This window comes from Tachypleus tridentatus, chromosome 9 (assembly GCF_004210375.1).
Source record: "Tachypleus tridentatus isolate NWPU-2018 chromosome 9, ASM421037v1, whole genome shotgun sequence".
In the NCBI taxonomy this organism is placed as follows: domain Eukaryota; kingdom Metazoa; phylum Arthropoda; class Merostomata; order Xiphosura; family Limulidae; genus Tachypleus; species Tachypleus tridentatus.
In genome coordinates this window covers 137,036,010-137,060,597 of record NC_134833.1, presented here as the reverse complement: position 1 = coordinate 137,060,597, position 24,588 = coordinate 137,036,010, and the positions used below count along the sequence as shown (strand labels likewise).

The window sequence follows — 24,588 nt, the reverse complement described above, 5'->3', positions numbered from 1 at the left end:
ACAATGAAAATTAAACAATAAAAATAAACACTTATCCCAAAATATCAACAACAGAGCCTCATTTGAAATTTAAAAAAATACAAAACTAATTCTAGTAGTCAGAATGGCATAAAAATCTGGCATAACAAAGATAGAACATTCACCACTCATGATTTTCATATCATCACTATGTGACAAGAACACTTGTTATTCAAGAACTAATGGTATAAGTCAGATAATTAACAATATGGGATTTACCAAATGTCTGAGTAGATATATACGCTAAACATAAAAACCGTACACATATGTCAGAACACAGAACATGAGCAAAACTGCCCCAACAAAGCATCAAAGCAAACATGTACTACAACGAATTAACAGTGTTTTTTTTCTTTGTTGGAAACTTCCTATCTAGAATGCAAGATTTTAAAGTAATGAAAACAACAACAGAGTCACTATTTATCAAATAAAAAACAATCCGAAGACAAACAAATACAAAGGCTGGTTACCAAAGAGCTTCCATATATTATGGAAAATTTACCTAATATATTTAACCTAAAAAGTATAACCCTAAAATTGCTTACTCATTTTTTGTTTCCGTTTACTATCGGTGGAACCCACATTGTTTGTTTGTTTGTTGAATTTGGCGCAAAGTTACTCGAGGGCTATCTGTGCTAGCCGTCCCTAATTTAGTAGTGTAAGACTAGAGAGAAGGCAGCTAGTCATCACCACCCACCGCCAACTCTTGGGCTACTCTTTTACCAAAGAATAGTGGGATTGACCGTTATATTATAACGCCCCCACGGATGAAAGGGCGAGCATGTTTGGCGCGACAGGGATGCGAACCCGCGACCCTCAGATTACGAGTCGCACGCCTTAACACGCTTGGCCAGGAACCCACATATTGCATAACATAGAATAATTTTAAGGTTTGCCTTTAAGAACCCTCAGTGTAAAGAACTGACCAAGAAATTGGATGAAATTGGTCATTTTGCATGCCAAATTCACAGAGGGCTCAGAACTAATTGCAGTATTTACGGTATTTTCGCTTGATTTTTTTTAAAGAGTAACTCACAAGTAACTCATGGATTAACAATAAATTTGATGTTTAAATAGTTAACCAAAATTGGTCGGAAAAAGCTAATGGTATTCACCTGAACCGCCGCCCCTGTGGCTCAGCGGAATGTCTGCGGACTTACAACGCTAAAAACCGGGTTTCGATACCCGTGGTGGGCAGAACACAGTTAGCCCATTGTGTAGCTTTGTTCTTAATTCAAAGCAACAACAACATGAACCGCCATCGAGAATTTGAGCATTAATTTGTTTCTACCTTTAGAATTATGTACAGCGCGTCGACCCCATCAATTTGCTTTTTTCTTTTCCTTTTACGTGGTAACCTTAACATATTATCATCATTTCTTTCATTTTCGCGTCATCCACCTTTTAACTATTTTTACACTAAGGTCTTTTTGCTGTCCATTTAGAACCTTACGTTATTTATTCGGCAATAGATCTGAAAAGAAACTTTACAGTTGTCAATGGGTTCGTGGTGTTATAGTATTTCGGTATGATGTATAACGAAATGCTGAGAAAAAAAATTAGAATAAAAAACGTTGTACCCAGTTTATTTTACAAAATGCTTTTCTGTTGCCTATGTAAATTCCAGCCCTTAAATATATATACAATGTTTAAGAAGATGGCATAAGTAGCTCTTATGAAACTGATGTTATGAAAAGTTCAAATCAATAGCCCAGCGATTCAGTCTTCAAAGTTTGCGAATAATTTTTAAATGTTAAGAAAACTCTTAATGCAAAAGTATTTTATTTGGCCGAGGGATAATTGAAAAAAAAAACAAATCAAATATCAGAAGGAGAAGTATCTTTATATTAGTTAGAAGATAAAAATTGATTTGCTGTCTTTTAATGCAAATTTCTTTTATTCGAGGTACTGTACCTTTTCGATGCAAATTATAGCTTTCTATTTGCGACAGTAATCGACAAAGAGCAAAGGACTTGCTCTTAAAATGGTGAAGCACGTTAGATGAAGCAAAAATGCTTTCGTGCATAGAGAAATAACAGAGAATTGAAAATAACAGCATAAGGAAAACTCTACTCGTATAAAGTTTGCAAGAAGGCCTTATCGTGACAATAAAATCATAATGTTATGCATTGTAGAAGCTTAATGATCATGCCGTTAGACTCACAAAGCTTGAAAATAATACTGTACATTTCCACTTACATGACTTCGTGCTTTAATATAAACCGATAACAAAAAAAATAAGTTAATAATTTAAAATAAAACCAAATAGATGGAATAGTTTCTTCGTTGAAAATTGTATACCGCAATCAGCTGTTTGTGGCAATTTGTTTTAAAGTTAAACCCGTGACGTTATTTTTCGTGTGCATTTATTTATTATTAATTTTAAGGCTATTTGCTGTGCGAATAATAACAGAAACAAAAACGTATGCTACTTTTTCAGTTGATAAAGTAAAATATTTGTGAAACTTTCGTAATAATTATTTTACAGCTTCCACTAGATGTCGTTATCGGTAGGTCTTGATGTAAGTTTTTTTTTGTTTTTTTTTTCATTTAAAGGTAAAATGATTGTAATAATACACTTCGTATGGGGTTCGTGTGCATTAAAATATGGACTTAATCATAAATCGCACAACGTATGTCAAAGGTCACGTGCTTCCATAATGGAAAAGTAAAGGGAAAGTTAGACGCAAATGCAATCATTCCGTTCTGGTTTAAACGTTATTAAAAATATGATGGAGTCAGATGGTTATTTAGTGTGTACAGAGTGACGCAAAAGTAATAGGACTCTAGTACGTCAAAACCGTTTGTTTTATTGTATTAATAATATCTTAAATGTATATGTTTGGTTAGTTTTAAATTTCGCGCAAATCTACTTGAAGACTATCTGCGCTATCCGTCCCTAATTTAGCAGTGATAGAGAAGGCAGCTAGTCAACACCACTTACCACCAACTTTTGGGCTACTCTTCTGTCAACGAATAATGGGATTGGCCGTCATATTATGGCGCTCCTAGAGCGGAAAGAACGAGCATGTTCGGTATGATAGGGATTCGAAATCGCGACTCGCAGACTGTGAGTTGACTTTCTTAACCATCCGGTCAGGTCAGGCCAACTCTACAGGTCAGAGTGCGTTGCCTTTCTTCTTCACAATGTGTTAGCTAGATATATTATATTATGCCGTGAACACAGCTTTGTTGTTTATGACTATGAGAACATGTTCATGTTTGTCGTTACTGTGTAAAGTGTGTCCAGTAATGACAAACATGAACGTTGTCTAACAGAATCAGTTATAACCCTGTATTTCATATTTCTTGCGTATACAGTGCTGGAAGTAACACTGAAACATTTAAACTTTACATCTGTTACGGGACCCGGCATGGCCAGGTGGTTAAGGCACTTGACTCGTAATCTGAGGGTCGCGGGTTCGATTTTTCGTCACATCAAACATGCTCCCCCTTTCAGGGGTGGGGGCGTTATAATGTGACGGTCAATTCCACTATTTGTTGGTAAAAGAGTAGCCCAAGGGTTGGCAGTGGGTGGTGATGACTAGCTGCCTTTCCTCTAGTCGTACACTGCTAAATTATGGACGGCTAGCGCAGATAGCCCTCTTGTAGCTTTGCGCGAAATTCAAAGCCAATAATAAATCTGCTACGGAATGTAGACAATGACCACAGTCATGTAACGGTAACTCTGTCTATGCAGAATGTAGTGGCGTGTTTCAGTTAGTGACTGTTTAATAAACGATATAGAATGTTTTAGCTACAATAGTTAACGTATGGTTTAATATGAACGTTGTATTCACTTGTGAATTGAAACACCTTCACGTTACGAAAATATCGTATATGACCAACATGATTTATGTGTGTGTCTTTCTTGGTTATTGTAAGTAAAATATCTGTAGTAAGCGAAGAACAAACCCTAATGATATTTTTTTGATCAAACATACCCACGTATATAAGTCTTTGGTTCAAAATGTACCCCTGTTGGTAATAAAAGGGTTAACGTCAAATTATATATATGATAGCTTAAGGAGGTATCCGATGTATTAATATTTTAATCTGAACGCCACCTTCTGTGACACATAGGCTAGTTCAGGCATAATAACACCTAATTTAGAACTGCTGACCAAATGAAAAGTAATAAACCATTCGCCGCTTTCACTGATATTTCTCTCTGAAAAGTGGAACTGACTGTCATTTTTATAACACTCATGCAGATAAAAGTACAGAACATGCTTAAAGACATGTTGTATTTTCAAATTTTGGATTTCTAAAGCGGTTCTATTTAAATTTCTTTGCGTACATAATTCGAATGAATGCTTTATGGAAGTTATTTACTTGTTGGTTTAATGTACTTCCGTTAATGTTACTCGTTTGTTTGTTTCAGGCGCTTCCGATTATGTTTCTCACTTGTTTGTTTCAGTTACTTCTGTTTATGATGTTCACTTGTTTGTTTCGGGTACTTCCATTTATGTTGCTTCCTTCTTTGTTTCAGGTACTTTCATTTATGTTTCTCACTTGTTTGTTTCAGGTACTTCCGTTTATGATGCTCACTTGCTTGTTTCAGGTACTTCCATTTATGTTTCTCACTTGTTTGTTTCAGGTACTTCCGTTTATGTTTCTCACTTGTTTGTTTCAGTTACTTCTGTTTATGATGTTCACTTGTTTGTTTCGGGTACTGCCATTTATGTTGCTTCCTTCTTTGTTTCAGGTACTTTCATTTATGTTTCTCACTTGTTTGTTTCGGGTACTTCCGTTTATGATGCTCACTTGCTTGTTTCAGGTACTTCTGTTTATGATGCTCACTTGCTTGTTTCAGGTACTTCCATCTATGTTTCTCACTTGTTTGTTTCAGGTATTTCCGTTGTTTATGTTTCTCACTTGTTTGTTTCAGGTACTTCCGTTTGACGACAACCTATGCGTCAGGGAACCGTGCGTGAATTTCGAAGAGTGTCTGTCTGTGCTGAAGTTCGGAAACGCCTCCGGTTTTATTACTTCTGACAGTTTACTTTTCAGGCCAATTTACCCCGTCAACACCTTCGCTTGCCGTTGTCCAGAGGGATTTACAGGTAAACATGTTTAGTATAGGGATCCTGGCATGCATACAAAATGAGTAATATGATTGGCTGATTTCTCGATCTCGTAACTAAACTAATCCTTATACTAAGCTTGTGTACTCGATTATACGTAGTATTAATAAGACGTAGAACAAAACTTAAAAATTTAACCTGTATAGCCAATTAAATGTGTTTTTCATATGTACTTATTTATAAATATTGTAATACATTGTTTCATCCGTTAAATACCCTTATTCTTAATATTTACAGCCTTAATTCTAATAATATCTCATGAGGTTCGGTAAGTTTAGAAGGTTTAATTTAATTATAAATACATATATTAAACTAACACTGCGTGTTATTAACAATACAGATATATCGGTGTCATGAAATGTGTGTGTATATCTAAGTATCAAACACGACTACTACGTTTTCACCTTTTTAATTGAAAATTGTAAGTTATTAAAAAATGAAACACCAGGATCACGTGCCCAGTTTTGTGACGTAAGAAGTCACTGACACTTTTTTCCATATAAATAAGACAAAAAACAACTGGTCTGAATACCTAATCTCATAAATTTGTGGATATACTCTAATTTGTTATGGTAACCAGAAACTAGTAGAGTTTAGTGTCCATTAGGTGTATAAGCTGTATTATTGATATATTTAAATTTTTAAAGTTGTGTATTTAAATTCTTTCTAACGACCGAGAAGAGGTGTAACCCAAATTTCGAGAAAATGTTTACCTTGGAGGCCCGATATGGCCAAGCGTGTTAAGACGTACGACTCGTAATCTGAGAGCCGCGGGTTCGCATCCCTGTAGCGCCAAACATGCTCGCCCTTTCAGCCATGGGGACGTTATTATGTGACGGTCAATCCCACTATTCGTTGGTAAAAGAGTAGCCCAAGAGTTGGCGGTGGGTGGTGATGACTAGCTGCCTTCCCTCTAGTCTTACACTACTAAATTAGGGACGGTTAGCACAGATAGGCCTCGAGTAGCTTTGTGCGAAATTCAAAAACAAACAAACAAACAATGTTTACCCTGGTGGTGCTATGTTAGTACATTGTGATTCTAATGTAAAGTGTGGCTTTAAAAAATGGCCTAGAAGAAGACTGAATGATAGCAAAAATAAGAATTATCCACTTACGTTACTATTAACCTAATTCGTAATATATATATATATATATTAAAGGAATTTAGATGTAGAGCTAGATGTAAACTAAAGAGGGCGTTCAAACGAACGAACCCAAAGCTATTTTCTTTAGCCAAACGTCTTATTATTATTACTGTTCTCCAAGAAAGAGATCTTGAATAAAACGGCGTGTTGTGAATCGATTTATTCCAGGAATGAACTACAAGTATGAGTGTGACACTGAGGTCAACCTATGCTACTCCAGCCCGTGTGGGAAAAACGGCAGGTGTATTCGCAAAGAAGGAGGTTACACTTGCGTCTGCCAGGAAGGTTTCACTGGTAGGTTTTGTAATCATGTTACTACAGCATCAGGGTAATGCTGTATTCCTACTGTATTATGCAAAGAGATAGTTTCTCTTTCTAAATTACAACATAATATAGTTTTAATTTAGCTGGTATTAACAGTGAAAACCTCAAATGGGCACTCGAGAATTGTGTTCAATTGTTTTGGCTCTATTTCTAATCTTACAGTTGGTAAATATTTATGTTTCTTGACCTAGACTTCTGAAATTAATTCTGTTTTATACTTTTGATTTCAAAAATTAATTCTGTGCTACGATGTAGGCTACAGAAACTAGTTTTCTGTTATATTATTGATCACTGAAACAAGTTTGTGTTATATTTTACATTTTTAAAGTGAGTTATGAATTATTTTTTAAATTATAGACTTCTGAAGCTACTTCTATATAACATTCTATAGTTTTGAAGCTGGTTCTGTGTTATATTCTATAATTTGAAGCTTGTCCTGTGTTATATGCTACAGGTAGAAGGAAGTTTTATGTTATATTTTATAGTTTGAAGTTACTCCTATTTTATATTCTACAGTTCAGAAGCTAGTTTATATTCTATAGTTTGAAGCTAGTTCTGTGTTATATTCTACGGTTATGAAGCTAGTCCTGTGTTAAATTTGACAGTTCTGAAGTTATTTCTGTATTGTATTCTATAGTTCTGGAACTAGTTTCGAGTTGTATTTTAAAGCTCTAAAACTAGTTCTGTGATATATTCTTAAGTTTTTGAAAATGTTTCCGTTGTAAACGTATGGCTTCGAAACTAGTTCTGTATTTAATGTAGAATTGTGAAAACATTCCCAGTGATCTAAAACACATTTGAGATTTTCCAGTAATATGTTTTCTTTATTTAACTTTAACTTTACTGATTTGTTAGTGTACCGTTCACTATAGATAGGGCTCATTGAATAATATTTATGCGTTAGTCTGTTGCATTCTCAGTGTAAAATCTGCCGAGAAAAATTGCTGGAATCAACCATCTCCCTTACAAATTATCTATGAAATCCAAAAGCACTCACTATAATTAATTTCAATATTGACGTCATTTTGTTTAAATTTTTGTGTAGCTCGTATGTTCTTTAAAATCTTGTAATAACAAGCCACAAGTTGGTGCATAGAGTTTATAGAAATCTGTTTAAAAAACACAAAAGGTCCATATAAACCCAGGATCCCTACTGGTAGCTTAGAGTCCAGAAGTTGTATCATTTATTATAGTCTTGAAGCCAGCATATTCTGTGGACTGGAGTTATATAATATGATAATTTTTTAGTGCAGTCACTACCGTGAGTTTTGAAATGTTTTCAATATTAATTTTGACTTGTAGATTAAATTTATATTCTTTCGTTATTATTATACAAAATATGTTTTGTTGAACGCTACGACTGAAAACAGTCGTGTTAATCTAAACGAACAAGAGTCCTTCCATACTTGGCTGAGTTATTAAATGTTAAACGTAATAACGTAGACGCTGTATTGCTTTAAGTAATGTTGCCAGCCAACTAATGATATGAAATGGTAGAATTAACTTTGTGCGAGCCTCAGAAAATGAAGTTACTTCTCTATTTATATTTGGTTATAAAAGCAGTCACGTTTTTTGTTTTGCCTGGAGTTCAGAAGCAGTGATAATATCCTGGAGCAATATTCGTTTTCTGCGACACTGAATTTTCCCCTTATTTCCTTCAACCGCGAAAAAAAAACAACAACAATAATTCCTCGGAAGGTTTATGTCTTTACTTGGAGATTTTGATTTAGAAATGCTGTCCAAGCCTAACGGTGGAGTACCAGCGAATCCTCCAGGGATTACTGGCTGCTCCGAAGAAGGTGGATCTTTAATCCTTTCAGCTCTATTAGCTTGAGTGCCTAGAGGGAATTGCTTTGTCTTCAGCACCTGTTTAGAAAGACTTGCAGCAAAGCAGGAATTAAAGGAGAGGGGCGCCGCCTCAGGAGCAGCTTCCCCTCTCCTATGGTATGCCTGAACTTCCACATTTTTCACTGTGGTGCCGTACAGTGTACGTTGAATGCGTATGGATCGATGACTGATACAGCCGTTAAGGCGTGGAGTTTTCGCTGCCACCGAACTATCCGCTGATTCAGCATCAGAGACAAGTGTTTTAGACCGTGTCCACGAAATATTGATATTGTTATATAGTAAACGTTATCTTTCTGCTATGCGATAAAATACGGGTTTCTTCTAAGAAATGAGTCATTCCATACAATATATTATGCTCGAAAAACATGAAAAAATAGAAAATAGAGATGAGGGTAGGGAATGTAGTGGGTCAAAGACAGACAGATACAGTACATTAATGTCCCTTTGTACTAATAGAATTTTCATCAGAAAATTCGGTTACGGACGAAACTTACAGGAAGAATTCCTATAACAAGTAGAGTACGAGTTTACCAGACTTCAGAACACATAGACTGTATTCTGTCGCCTTTATTTACTTATAGTATATGTACTGACAACTTGAAGTTCGAATCGTCTACTGTCATGCTTCATAGTTCAGAATCATCTTACTTCATTGGTGAGATTTTGAGAACGTTCGACTTGTCACCAATCAATCTTCAGAGTTCTAGAACAGCTTACTTTATTGGTGAGTTTATAAAAAAAGTTCGACTCGTCACCAATCAAAATTCAGGGTCCTGAATCACATTACGTCATTGATGAGTTTCTGAGAAAGTTCAACTCGTCTCCTGTCAAGCTTCAGAGTTCTGAATTATCTGAAGTCATTAGTGAGCTTCTGTAAATAAAAAATCAATGGCCCTTTCTTAATCAGTATGTTTAGCACGAAACTATTCCATTGATTTCCTTTGTCTAACTGTTTGAATTATGTTATTAAAGTTCAGAATTTGGGCATAAAATATGCTAATTCTTCTCATAAAATTCTCATACAAAAATTCATACCCTTCATCTCATAGGGATCCGCATATTCCTGTATAAACTATATATAAACAGTTGTCATGTTTATCGATCAAACATGCTTGATTATGGTAGTTTTCAATAGTTTAATAAAGTATATGAAATATACTGTTTCAAATATTTGAAACAGACAAAAACATATTTCTCAAATATTATTAATTACAAAAGCAAAGGAAGGAAAGCAGTTAACATTGTTGAAAGTTTATTAATAGTTATACTGTAATAACTGAACAAGCTGTTAATTTCATAATACATTTGTTATAAGGATATAATAATATGTCTGTTAAAGTTAGACTTTTAAAGTAAGCAGAATAAGTTATTAAAAGAGTGAATGGAGGAATGTGCTATTTCATTATTTAAATATCATGGCGAAGCATGATTATAATTAATTATACTTGTCACAATACATTAGTATTAGGCCCATTATATTTTAACACTACTCACTTTGTTCTGTTTCTGAGAGTTTCTTAAGAATAGAAAGACTGTATAATATTACTTAAAACACACCATGTTCTCCGTATCAATTGCAAACAATGTATTTCACTCAATATAGAATGTTGTGTAAAAATTAACAGGCTTGATAATAATGTCTCATGTCAAATATAATTAATTATAACATTAAGCATTAAAATATTTCATTTCGAATAATACGAAATACAACGAAAGTTGAAAATACATATTGGTTGTCAAGTTTCGTTATTATTATAACACACTAAGTGAGTTTTATTTAATTTGGCTTACCTACAAAAGATCGAATGATAATTAAAACGATAAGTGTATAAGACTTAGGCCTAGTTATAAACTCCAAATAATGATCAAAACAGTACGTAGGTAAAGCTTAGGCTTAACTCTAGAACTCCGAACAGCAATCAGAAAAGTAAGAGGATTGTATTTTAGATTAGCTTTAGAAATCTGAATCCTGATCAGAACAATCTGATCAATAGTAGCAATCTTTAGGCTTTGGTCTGATCAGCTGAATGGTAATCTTTTAATCACAGCTTTTTTATACTGCCGTTACAATAATCATATAGCATACAAATGTATAAAATAATTTATAGAAAAACAAGGTTTAATCGTACTTAATAAATATTTAAAAAGTAAGAATGCCCCGCAGTCTCACGATATTTAATTTTATACAGTAAATTATTAAGTAAAATATATTTTGTTTTGTTATTTTGATTCTGGGAAAGTCTCATTTTTTAAATATTTATTTGTGTACTATTAAAAGTTGTTTTTTTCTGTAATACATCAGTGTTACTGAAAATTTACACAGGTGTCGTTTCAACCTTAATCACATAACATTGTTCAGAAGAATAATACTGAATAAGAGAAGTAATAGGTAAGAGATGTAGCAACGTCAGATGTAACCACAATAATAGGTACAAATATGTCGATCACTTTCCAAAGCTAATTGATGTGGAATAGTGAAACGTGATGTATATAAATTCCACGAAATTCTCAAGTATCGGACATTGTAGCTTTTGAATTCACTTTACAGTGATGTGTTTAAAAAATGAAGAAGGCCTGGTATGACCAAGTGGTTAAGGCCCTAGACTCGTAATCTTAGGGTCCTAGGTTTGAATCCCCGTCACACCAAACATGCTCGCCCTTTCAGCCGTGAGGCATTATAATGTTACTGGTAATCCCACTATTCGTTGATAAAAGAGTAGCCCAAGAGTTGGCGGTGAGTGGAAATGACTAGTTGCCTTCTCTCTTGTCTTACACTGCTAAATTAGGGACGACTAACGCAGATAGCCCTCGTGTAGCTTCGCGTGAAATATAAAACACAAAACGAAAAATATTAAATACGCTGCAAAGTACGGCAGTGTTTATATTCAGCATGTAAAAAGAGGAGCCCAGTGTTTGTTCATGTATTGAAAGGTTTTTTGTTTAAGAAATTTAACGCAAAGCCATTTACGTCCCAAATTTTGAACTGATGAACCATGGTAAAGACAACTTATTCATTAACTACAATAAACTCAATCAATGTGTCTGGGAAATCAGCAGAAGACATTCAGCCAAGACAAGCATCGCCCAAATTTGTAAGCACAGTTGTTGTAAAGTCCACTACTTATTACATGGTGTACAAGTCACCAACATATAAACACAGTTGTCGTAGAGTCCACTACTTATTACACGGTGTACAAGTCACTAACATAAACACAGCTGTCATAAAGTCTACTACTTATTACATGGTGTACAAGTCACTAACATAAACACAGCTGTCATAAAGTCTACTACTTATTACATGGTGTACAAGTCACCAACATATAAACACAGCTGTCATAAAGTCTACTACTTATTACATGGTGTACAAGTCACCAACATATAAACACAGCTGTCATAAAGTCTACTACTTTTTACATGGTGTACAAGTCACCAACATATAAACACTTGTCGTAAAGTCCATTACTTATTACATGGTGTACAAGTCACCAAAATATAAACACACTTGTCGTAAAGTCCACCACTTATTACATGGTGTACAAGTCACTAACATAAACACACTTGTCGTAAAGTCCACTACTTATTACATGGTGTACAAGTCACCAACATATGAACACTTGTCGTAAAGTCCACTACTTATTACATGGTGTACAAGTCACTAACATAAACACAGCTGTCATAAAGTCTACTACTTATTACATGGTGTACAAGTCACTAACATATAAACACAGCTGTCATAAAGTCTACTACTTTTTACATGGTGTACAAGTCACCAACATATAAACACACTTGTCGTAAAGTCCATTACTTATTATATGGTGTACAAGTCACTAACATATAAACACACTTGTCGTAAAGTCCATTACTTATTATATGGTGTACAAGTCACTAACATATAAACACACTTGACGTAAAGTCCACTACTTATTATATAGTGTACAAGTCACCAACATATAAACAGAGTTGTTGTAAAGTCTACTACGTTTTACATGGTGTACAAGTCACCAAAATATAAACACACTTGTCGTAAAGTCCACTACTTATTACATGGTGTACAAGTCACTAACATAAACACACTTGTCGTAAAGTCCACTACTTATTACATGGTGTACAAGTCACCAACATATAAACACACTTGTCGTAAAGTCCACTACTTATTACATGTTGTACAAGTCACCAAAATGGTTTCAAAGCAGTATTTACTACGCAGGCTTTACTGAATGTGAATCGTGGTTCATTTTTAATCCATTATTATAACATATCGTTATTTAAATCATGGTCTGTTGTATTTTCACACAAACACGCACACAAAATTTTCGTTTTATTCAAAAACATATTGTTAATGCTAACGTTTTCGCCCACGATTATCAGCAAGAAGACGCTTTGCTTGTAAACGTCCTTAGTTGGAGAATATTTACCTAACGGCTACCAGGCTGGTACAGCTTAAGGAAATTGGCTTAGGCGCCCAAAGTTCATTTCCATGTAAATGATGCTCTCTGAGAGCACGTCCATCGATTGATCGAACAACGGATCACTAAAGTAACCACAATACCTAATATTTAACGGAAGCAATGTCGTGATATTTATATTGAATACTCTAGCCATGTTAAGTGTAAAATGTATATGCTACAACTGTTGTATTTGAACGATGAATCTAAAATACATATATGTATATATAAAAACCACGTATATCTAGTCGGTACGTTAAACTATTTCGAAGAAAACAACGTGAGATTTTTCTTTCCCAAAAATAATCGTACTTATCGATTTCTGTTACGGGTCATTTTATCAATAATTTTTCTCTTTTTCCTCCTATCGGTTGAGCTCAAGTTACAAAGTGCCTGTCGTCATCAGCGTCCACATCACTAAGAAAACCCTATTAGATAGAGAACTCTACAAATGAAGGTCCATATAAAACCTATTCCATCAAGTGAATGAAGTCCTGCGTTCAGTCTATTATAAACCTTCAATCTGCCGTGTCGAACCATAAACAATAGATAACGCCATTTATAGCTCCTACGACCCCTGTAGCTAACTGGATAGAGTAACAATACTGCAAAGATGAGTGTAGGGGGCGTGGTAGCTGCGACACGTGCGTTCGGCATTCCTGTCTTCCCTCGTGATGTCATGTCGTGGAAACAGTGGCGGCAATCGATTAGAATAGTACGTCCTACAAACTATTTTCCTTTTGTTGGGAACAATGCCAGGCTGACTTGAAAGCTTTTCTTGGCGAGAAAACCTACTTTCAATCACACTGTTCTGGGTTAGAAAGATATTCTTTTCCTGCATCGTTTTAAATATCACTTTTTTGTTTCGCCCCTAATTTGATGACTAAAAAACAGGATACAATGTCAATTTTTGTGTCGCCTGTGACCAAACGAGAAGACAGTTAAAAAATGTGCAAATCTATAGTAACGATCCATGGTCGTGCACCCTTCAGCATTAGTTAATGCGTTTATGATTTCTCTAGAGGATCTAGTAATCAGTCTGCTAGGACTGTGAATTCGTGGTTCGCGTCCCTTTCTTGCAGAAACGTGCTTCTCACATTGGTGTCCGGGGTTCTTCTATAAGAATGACCATCAAACCCGGTTATTCAGTCAGACAAGAGTAGCCTATGAACTGACGGTGGACACTGTTAATGAGATGCCTTTTTTTCTAGTCTATCTCTTTGTATAGCTTTGCTTGAAAATTCTGAAACAAAAGCAATAGCATACATCTAGTAATATCACTTGAAGTGATTAATAAAAAACGTCATTGTTCTTGGAACACATAAAGATATAATACACTAAAAGTAGTGCATCACTCACCAGAGGCCCGGCATGGCCAAGCGTGTTAAGGCATGCGACTCGTAATCCGAGGGGCGCAGGTTCGACTCCCGGTCACACCAAACATGCTCGCCCTTTCAGCCGTGGGGGCGTTTATAATGTTACGGTCAATCCCAATATACGTTGGTAAAAGAGTAGCCCAAGAGTTGGCGGTGAGTGGTGATGACTAGCTGCCTCCCTTCTAGTCTTACACTGCTAAATTAGGGACAGCTAGCGCAGATAGCCCTCGAGTAGCTTTGCGCGAAATTAAAAAAACAAACAAACAGTCACTCACCAGATGGTGCACTTGTTGAAAATATGTTTGATATTTTTTGTTAATGTCATGACGTTAAAATATGTACAATATTTATTGGGATATTTACTGATTGATTATACTTTTAATTTTAATCAACGTGTATTTTGATTTATTTTATTTTATTGAAGTAATTGAAAACATTTGTTGCGGATAACAACTTTTAAGCCATTTTGAAAACATTAGTTTAACTAGAATTTTGGGAGATAGTGGTTAACTTACAGTATTAACATTTTGTCATCGGACTTATTTATACAGTTTATATACAATCCATAGAACAAACAATTCGTCAGTCGGTTGCTCCTGTTGATTTTTGCCCAAGTCTTATCTTTAGAAGTCTGATCAGCCGAGTGTGGTTAGTCTGATCGGATTGTAATTTTGAGAGTTCCTGGTTAAAGGCACGTTGCCGCAAATACGTGCCCCGCACTTTAGTGATTTGGAAAGTCTACAAGAGCATAAGTCAAATTTTACAGTTAGGACAGGTAGGAGTAGTTGAATACTTGTTAGCAGGGGGTCCTGCTGACTAGCAGCCTGCTTCCTTTTATGTAGTTTATCAGTAAAAACTTAGAAACATGTTTATGCAACAAGCCTTGTGTGTAGCTTTACGCGAACATTTTGAAACAAATCATTCAGCAAGCCTACTTTTTTACCTTTTTGTGTTCAGAATACAAAATTGAAAAAAAAAGAAAAGGAATTTTCTTTCCATACGAGAAAATAAGTTTTAGGCTTAAATCTCAGGTGGTGATTGAAGCGCGAACTTAAAATTTAAAGTCAACTGTACTGTTTGAATGTGCTGTAATGGTACAGCCTGGTTAGAACACTAACAATCCACTCATTCTTTCCCTTAAAGATTTTATTAAATTTATCTGCACACTGCAGCGCCACGAAACACAGTTACGATTCGGGTAATAAATATTAATGAGTGCATACATAACGTCCTTGTTATTTTACTCACAAATACCTCTTCACGGTACGTGAGCGACTCCTGCTATTTGCGAAAGACGTTAATATAAACGTGACGCCAATGGTTTTATTTGAACACTCTTTACACAGAGAATACCAGATCAAATCTGACTTGTCTGATAAAATGCTCCCGAGTTTCAGTTATTGGTACATAAGACGCTTAGTTCAAGTTCAAACGTCAAATCCTCAATGATGTCATTTATTTGTTATCGTAAATGATGCTATTTGTATGTGAGTTTCTCGAAGACGATTAAAGTGGCTAATATTCGTCTGACGTCTAACCCTAAAAGGTGTTTCACAATATGTTATATAATAGTATGTGCACATTTCATTTCATATCCCTTGTGAATAGGGTCGTTGGTTTGAATCCCCGTCACACCAAACATAATCGCCTTTTTAACCGTGGGGACGTTATAAGGTCACGGTAAATCCCACTATTCTTTGATAAAAGAGTAGCTCAAGAGTTGACGGTGGGTGGTGATGACTAGCTGCCTTCCTTCTAGTCTTACACTGCTAAATCTGGGACGCCCAGCGCAAATAGCCCTCGTGTAGCTTTGCGCAAAATTCGAAAACATGTTACAATCCTCGTCAATTTAATGTTCTAACTTCATATTCCTGTATAAAGTGTAGAAAATTCTTTAATAATCTTGAGTTCTCCTCCTCGTGATCAGTGATTGCTTGTTTGTATAAATTCGCGCAATTTATCTACCAGATGGCCATCTGAGTTCGCTGTCTCTACTTTAAAAGTGAGATATTAGAAAGAAGGGAACTAGTCAACACCACCCAATTTTAATATCTGCCAACGAAATGTGAGATTGGCCGTCACATTACGATGTTCTCACTACTGAAAGAGCAAACATGTTCGGTGACGGGTCTCGAAAATGCTATCCGCAGATTGCGAGTCGAGAGCCCTAATCACCACACCATTCACGATCTGTAAATCTTCAAGGTTACACTAGTAATGTTTAAAACCTTTATTTGGCTATCTTATTGTATCGGCATTCTTACAAATCGCAAATATCATTATAAGAGTGCATATAGATAAAGCATTCCTTTTCAATTACTTCGTTTCACTTATTCCCTACAATTGATTATTGACCTCGTGTTTTTCATTATCAAACTTATATTAAATAACAGAAATATAAAAACGTACGCAAAAATCATAGGTCACTTATAAGCGCTTGTAGACCAGCAGTGAGAAAAGTGGAATGCAATCCTTTCATAGGAAGGCACAAAAGACATGCTGGCAACCAACAACATTGGATTAGTGTTGTTGTTGTTGTTTTTTTACAGACACGGCGTGCTTCATTCTTATATTAATTTTGAAGGAATATGGAACCAGATCTATTGCACTTTTATACCAGAGTGTGATGTGTACATCAGTGTAGGCAGGAGTAAACATTGGTGGATCTACCAACCTTTGTGCTCTGCGGATTGGTTTCACCAATGCAACACATAATAAGGACCGCATCTTATGATTCTTTGTTCCATCATACGCAGGTGCAATTGGCCTTAACTTCAGAATTATAGGTGGGAACTCCCGCCTCAAAGTGCTTAACCGGTCAGCATTTTATTTTATAAACAGGGGATTGACCCGATAGGTGGTCAAAACACTCGTAAGATTTCAACTCTTCGAGCATGTATAGGATATTCCTGTGAGTCGAGATACATCACAAAATGCTGTGAACTGTAAAGACGTAAAACCGCTTCTACCAAAGGTTAATTTTTCTGAGTAGGTCGAATGGACAAACATTTGAATTTCAGATTATATGACTGATCTGTATTTGCTTAATTTTACGAAATGTAGCTAAACATATATATCTGGTACGATTTTGTAATAAGATTTCTATATTGTTTTAACTAAATATTGTGTATATTCCAATTTTATTTAAAATGTGTGCAGTGTACTCTCTTTGTTTCTCTACAATTGGGCAGACACAAAAGAAGGTGCCCCCCGCTAGTACAGCGGTATGTCTCCGGATTTACAACGCAAAAATTAGGGGTTCGATTCCCCTCGGTGGGCTGAGCAGATAGCCCGATGTGGCTTTGCTATAAGAAAAACACAAAAGAAGGTAACCTCATTTTAAGTGACGTGTTTAGAAGAAGCTGACAGCTACTTATACATTTTTTTATTAGAATAAGTACTTACAGACTTACCCTGAATAACTTACAGTTAAGTTTGTTATATACGGCCTCTTACATCAGATTTTCCCTAAACGAAGTAACGTCTGTACCACAATGGCACATATGTAAATTAGTCTGCATGTTCGATTTTTCCCCATTTCAAGTGAGGGACACGTTTTTCGAAGAACTAATTTATATGCTTTTCAAGTACTCTGTTTGTTTAAACAGTTTCGGGATATTTTCTCTTTAATAAAAGCCCAGCTCTGGGTCTAAGAAAGAAACGAATTATTATTTGAAGCAGTGGATTTTGTTCATGCGCAATGCGATCTTCGTAGTTGTTTTCTTAGTACAGTATAAACAAAGACGAGAAAAGTACATTATAAAAAAAGCCGCTTTAAACCACTCCAAAGACTGGTCCCGTAGAAATAATTCGTGGATTTTTATACGCATTGTCCACAATTACAGTGTTATACTAGGATAAGCACTAACCAGCATCTAAGCCTAGGGTATACCCCATCAAGAAATTAAGGGTTGAGTACTATCATCCTCGCTCCATACTATACTCTAACGTAATATTTCATAGTTAACTGAAATAAATACATTTTGTGAAATCAAGCTGGACCAATATTAAAGGCAGAAAAGTGCAGTCAAGGCAGTCAAAACTTCGTAAATTATTTTATGAGCCAATCAAAATTAAGGTCATTTATAGAATGCATTCGTAGCGTAATCATAGAATAATTATTGGTAAAAATCAGATAGATTAACAACTTTTAATACATGGAAAAGCCAATGCGCTTTGGTATCACTATATTCCAGCTTTGTTTATTTTTTTGTTTTGAATTTCGCGCAAAGCTACTCGAGGGCTATCTGCGCTAGCCGTCCCTAATTTAGTAGTGTAAGACTAGAGGGAAGGCAGCTAGTCATCACTACCCAACGCCAACTTTTGGGCTACTCTTTTACCAACGAATAGTGGGATTGACCGTCACATTATAACGCCCCCACGTCTGAAAAGGCGAGCATGTTTGGTGCGACCGGGATTCGATCCCGCGACCCTCGGATTACGAGTCGAACGCCTTAACACGCTTGGCCATGCTGGGCCCCTACATTCTACAAGTGGTTTTCATGTTACGTCGTTTAGCAACAGCAACAAAAGTGAAAGCTAATGTTGTTATTAGCCTGTGTACTGAAATTATAAAATGATACGTATAGACTACAAATTGGGAAAAAAATATTTGTTGATTTATTAATTTAGGGTCTCCGTTGATTAAAGAGGTTTGTTTTATATTAAAAGCGTTGATGATATAACAAAAATAGCTTAATTCAGAAATTTCATTAAATCGATGTTTTCACTTTCATGATAAAGTTTATGCATTTGGCTCTAGGCTAGGTGATCCCACACTGCGTCTTTACTTTAGGTTTATTATACCAACATTCACATCATTTATAAGGTTTCACGGTACCACCTCTCCCTCACTGCCCTGGTGCACAAAAGCGTAATGGGCAAACTGTAATGAAGTATTCTATCTGGATAAATGAACTTTGGCTTTTACGGCTCCTCTTATTTTGAAAAATCAAAAGAAACTAACGTGACACGTAGAGGTAGAGGTTAGATGGTAAAGGTTAATATATGTATACCATTATATTATACAGTGAATGTTAACTGGGTTATTGCTTACCAGCATAGTGTTTGGCGAAGGTTAACTGGCATAAGCACTTACCGTTGTGTTATATAGTGTAAGATAACTGGAATAAGGAATTACCTTTATGTTGTATAGTGTAAGATAACTGGAATAAGCACTTACCGCTATGTTGTGTAGCGTAAGATAACTGGAATAAGCACTTACCGTTGTGTTGTGTAGCGTAAGATAACTGGAATAAGCACTTACCGCTATGTTGTGTAGCGTAAGATAACTGGAATAAGCACTTACCGCTATGTTGTGTAGCGTAAGATAACTGGAATAAGCACTTACCGTTGTGTTGTGTAGCGTAAGATAACTGGAATAAGGAATTACCTTTATGTTGTATAGTGTAAGATAACTGAAATAAGCACGTACCGTTGTGTTGTGTAGCGTAGGATAACTGGAATAAGCACTTGCCGTTATGTTGTGTAGCGTAAGATAACTGGAATAGGGAATTACCTTTATATTGTATAGTGTAAGATAACTGGAATAAGCACTTACCGTTATGTTGTATAGTGTAAGATAACTGGAATAAGCACTTACCGTTATGTTGTATAGTGTAAGATAACTGAAATAAGCACGTACCGTTGTGTTGTGTAGCGTAGGATAACTGGAATAAGCACTTGCCGTTATGTTGTGTAGCGTAAGATAACTGGAATAGGGAATTACCTTTATATTGTATAGTGTAAGATAACTGGAATAAGCACTTACCGTTATGTTGTATAGTGTAAGATAACTGGTGTCTAGGGATTTACAATGCTACAATCAAGGGTTCGATTCCCCTTAGTGGGCTCAGCAGATAGCCCGATGTGGCTTTGCAATAAGAAAAACACAAGATAAGTGGAATAAGCAATTACCAGTTTGTTGGACAGTTAAGGTTAACTGGGATTAACACCTACCAATATGTTATATAATGAATGTTTTACTCTGGCTGTATATAAATGAAATGAATAAAGAATTTTAATTCAAAATTATTAAGTGTTTAGAATAATTACTGATTTACTTCTAAACTGGCTTCATTCTTGGATAAACAGGGATAATTGTATGATTCTAGCAATCTGTCTGTTTATTTGTCTAATGTCTATGTCTGATCCGTCTGAATTTCACTTTGTTTATCCGTTCACAAGTTTATACGTGTAATTTAAGTGACTGAGAAGGTGTTGTCCTTTGTACAGAACAGTGGTTTCTAAAGAATTATTAAATACTTAAACTGATACTGGAGTTTACTGAATAAACTGAATAACTTCATTTTAAATGGAAACTTAATAGCATAAAATTAGAAAATACCTGTGTGTGTGTGTATATATAGAAAGGAAATGAATATATATATGTATGAACGTAAGACAAACTATCAGCTTCTGTGAGATTTTGGTACATGATAACATGTTTAGATAAGTGTTGTTACGCATAATGTTCAACTGGAATCTAGTGTTAATAATCATAGTGTTCTGAAATACTAGGAAATTTAGAGTAAGCGTGGCTTACAGGATGTACCGTGTATTTTTATTTTGCATGAAAAAATATGATTGAAAAATGTTCAAATAGTTCTAGGGTTTATATTTTGAATCGTGATGAAAAGCACCCCAGGTAGGTTAATTTTACTTGAATTTGGAAGTTGGTATGACGTACTTGCGGACCGAAATTTTCTTGGCGGGTTAGAAATCCTATTGTTATTTGGTAGTTTTGTTTTCCAGACAGTTAGACAAATGGCAAGCAATATTTGCTAGAACATGTAGGATTTCTTCAGTTCTCGTTTTATCTTTCATCGTGTGAGATTCATTTATGTTCGTGCTGGTTTTTTGTTTGTTCTTCTACTGTGACATTATATCGATGTTTCCAGTGTCCTGATGTGCACGTATGAACAACGTAGTGAAGTCCGTCGAGCGCGTAACAATATCTGCCTCTTTAACTACAAACAATGTTTTTCCTGATGAATCATTTTTTTCTTTTCTTTTTACGTTCACCCTTTTGTTCACAAAGTAGACGAACGTTGTTACAGATATTACATTGTAAGAGATGAAAGAAATGGCGCTAAAAGATAAGAAAAGAAATGAAGGTTAAATACCTAAAATTATGATGATGATTGCGAGGAGACGTATGGAAGCGCCATCTGGTGGTGCTTACACGTCTTTTGCAAAATGAACAATATATGTAAAATAAAATCTTCGTTCAAGGAGGGTTTAGGCAGTGTATTCCACCAGCGACAAAAGTCCATTTCTGTATTTTCTGTGATGATTTTTGCAAATAATAAACAAATTGTAAATTATTATTCAGTTAAAAATGATTCGATCGATATTTTTATACACGAAGGACTTCATTTTTTTATTCAACTCACACCAAAAAGATAAATCGTAATGCATATTTTCTTTTCTGTTGGAGGTTGGAGGCATGGTCAGGTGGTTAAGGCACTCGACTCGTAATGTGATGATCGCGGGTTCGAATCCTAGTCACTTCAAACATGCTCGCCCTTCCAGCCGTGGGAGCGTTATAATGTTACGGTCAATCCCACTATTCGTTAATAACGAGTAGCCTAACAGTCGGTGGTGGGTGCTGGTCTTACAATGCTAAATTAGGGACGGCTAGCGCAGATAGCCCTCGTGTAGCTTTGCGCAAAATTGAGAAACAAACAAACAATCTTTTCTGTTTTAAAGGATGAGTTATTCCTACTCTGAATGTTTGTGATGGCAGGTATTTATTATGTGCAACCAGTTTTTATAGATTTAGATGTGATCTTTGTAATCTTAATCTGTGCTTCATACTTGTTGGGTTTGTTTTCATGTCTTTATGATATCCAATTTAGTTTAAATGTCGACAGATAACTTTAAAGGAGATTAGTTGATGCCATACTTTACTTCTTGCTCCAAATCTTAAACTAACAATAGACTTTAAAGTTGCTTTTTACTGGGCTATTTTCTTTTTGTCTAAGGTGCAAAATGCTCCCTCATAATGATTTCAAAAGAAAGTATACTTTGATCATTACCCACAGAAGTCTACACTGGAGTTGCAGATCATCTGACCACATAAGTTTATATATAGTGTTGTACAAAATGGTTTAAAATGAATAATATTTGTTTGTTTGTTTTTTAATATCACGCAATGCTACATGAGAGCTATCTGTGCAAGCCATCCTTAATTTAGCAGTATAAGACTAGAGAGAAGGCATCTAGTCATCACCACTCACCGCCAACTCTTGGGCTACTTTTTTACCAACGAATGGTGGGATTGACCGTAACATTATAACGCCTCCACGGTTGAAAAGGCGATTATATTTGGTGTGACGGGGATTCAAACCAGCGACTCTCAGATTACGAGTCAAGCGCTCTAACCGCCTGGCCATGGTGGGCTAAATAATACTTTGACCAGGAGTTTCTTTTGTACTCGTAGATCACTTATGCTTACAGTGATTCAACGTAAAATTATGCTCGCGTTTATTTACAATGGTTTAAAATGGAGAATTATTTTACCAGTATAGAAAGTGTACAGTGGAGGTATATAGCAAAATTGACCTCAACGGTTCAGCATAGAAATTACTTTGATTGCTGTCCACTGCAATCAGTATCCTCCACAACGAATAGAGTATATTGACCATTCATGTCCGCTGCAGTTAGTACTGCCCACAATGAATAGAGACGAAGTGTATGTTGACCATTGTCCGCTGTAATTAATATTCTCCATAATGAATAAAAGTTAAGCGTATATATGTCGACAAACAATAATCTTCACAATGAACAGAGATTTATCGTTGTTTACTGTAATTAATACTCTGCACAATTTATAGAAATGATGGATACTTTGAACATTGTCCACTTTAATCAAGGTCTGAAAAAAGGAGAACGGTTTTATAGGATTTTATTTCTGAACTTACGGTTACAATGAGTTGCTGAACCACATAAGTAAGAAGGCAGTAGAAGTATTTACCCTGACTGCTACATTAACCACGATGGGCGCCTTTCTGGCGACAAGGAGTCGCTTCCGGTCCAATGCTTACTTCGGAAGAATCTCTCATGTATCGACAAGACTTTTGAAGTTCTCATTTCGAGGTTCCATGTAGTGATTTTATTCCTAATCACTCGACATAATTTCTCGTTAAGCTGCTTATGAAAAATCAAAAACCGAATTCGTTCATTCGGTTTACTTCTTTGTTTTTATGTAAGGCGTTTTGTGATTAGTTAATCGTGTGGAATGTTTTATATCCGATCTAACAAGACCATCGATCTTATTAATTTATCATGAAGATCCATGAAAAATTAATTAATTATAGTGCATCCAAGTGATTATAGGACTGAAACTCTCGTTACAATCATTCGAGGTTTCCATAATGTTCGATAAAGACTCTCATGCATAGATTGTATTCCGACCGGTATTCATTTGATGTTATTTATCAAGTAACGATACGAATAAATATTATTATATTTTGTAATACTACATAGACGTTGAGTTTTATTTTTTTTATCGCTAATGTAAGTAAAACTTAGAAGTTATTAGTTTTCCGCACGAGGAATGAAATACGAAATATATAACTTGTTACGATAGGCTTATTAATTTAACATGATATTCAACAGCGTTTCGGGTGCTTGATTTGTTTACATAAAGTTACTTACTTTTTGTTGTTTTCTATACATATTCTATAAAGTAAAACCCAGTAATTTATTTGAGGTTTCAATAAGTATATGTACACTGGATCTAGTTATTTTGACATTAGAATGGTTTTTAATTGTTTATATGATATATAAACAATTAAATAGATGGATAGATAACGTTTAAAAATATTATTAATACAGTTTTTTTAACCTGTTAATCTTCCAAGTGAACATGACAGTTCAAACTTGTTCTGTGAACGACGAAAGAAATAGATTCTTACAGGCCAAGAATGAAACTGCTTCAAAATACGATATAAAACGTGGAAAGTTGTATTAATCAAAGTTTAAAAGATGCCCAATGCAGACAAAGCATAAACTAGGTTCTTTTGTTTTTACGTCACATCCTCTTGCAGTATCTAACTTTACACAAAACATGAAACTTGCGACAGCCATTTGTTATTCATAAATGCCTGTTGTGCGCACGCCAATCGCGAACAAAGGCTGTTTTCTTATTATACCATTGTGGTGTTGGTGTTAATAGCCTTAGTTAAGTTTCTTTGTTTAATTTCTCGCAAAAAAACGTCTTAACCCACCTGGCCCGGCAAGGCCAAGCGTGTTAAGGCGTGCGACTCGTAATCTGAGGGTCGCGGGTTCTCATCCCCGTCGCGTCAAACATGCCCGCCATTTCAGCCGTGGGGACGTTATA

At 35.5% G+C, this 24,588-nt stretch overlaps 1 protein-coding gene across 4 annotated transcripts in view; it reads left to right on the top strand.

Annotated features, from left to right (window-relative positions):
• stan (Protocadherin-like wing polarity protein stan) overlaps positions 1–24,588 on the top strand; it is a 204,497-nt gene that overhangs the window by 108,914 nt on the left and 70,995 nt on the right. For all 4 annotated transcript variants that reach the window (XM_076457472.1, XM_076457469.1, XM_076457470.1 and 1 more), the window contains exons 4-5: positions 4,910–5,084; positions 6,419–6,548. In XM_076457472.1, coding sequence (XP_076313587.1) covers positions 4,910–5,084; positions 6,419–6,548 — 305 coding nt within the window. The remainder of the gene's footprint in view (positions 1–4,909; positions 5,085–6,418; positions 6,549–24,588) is intronic.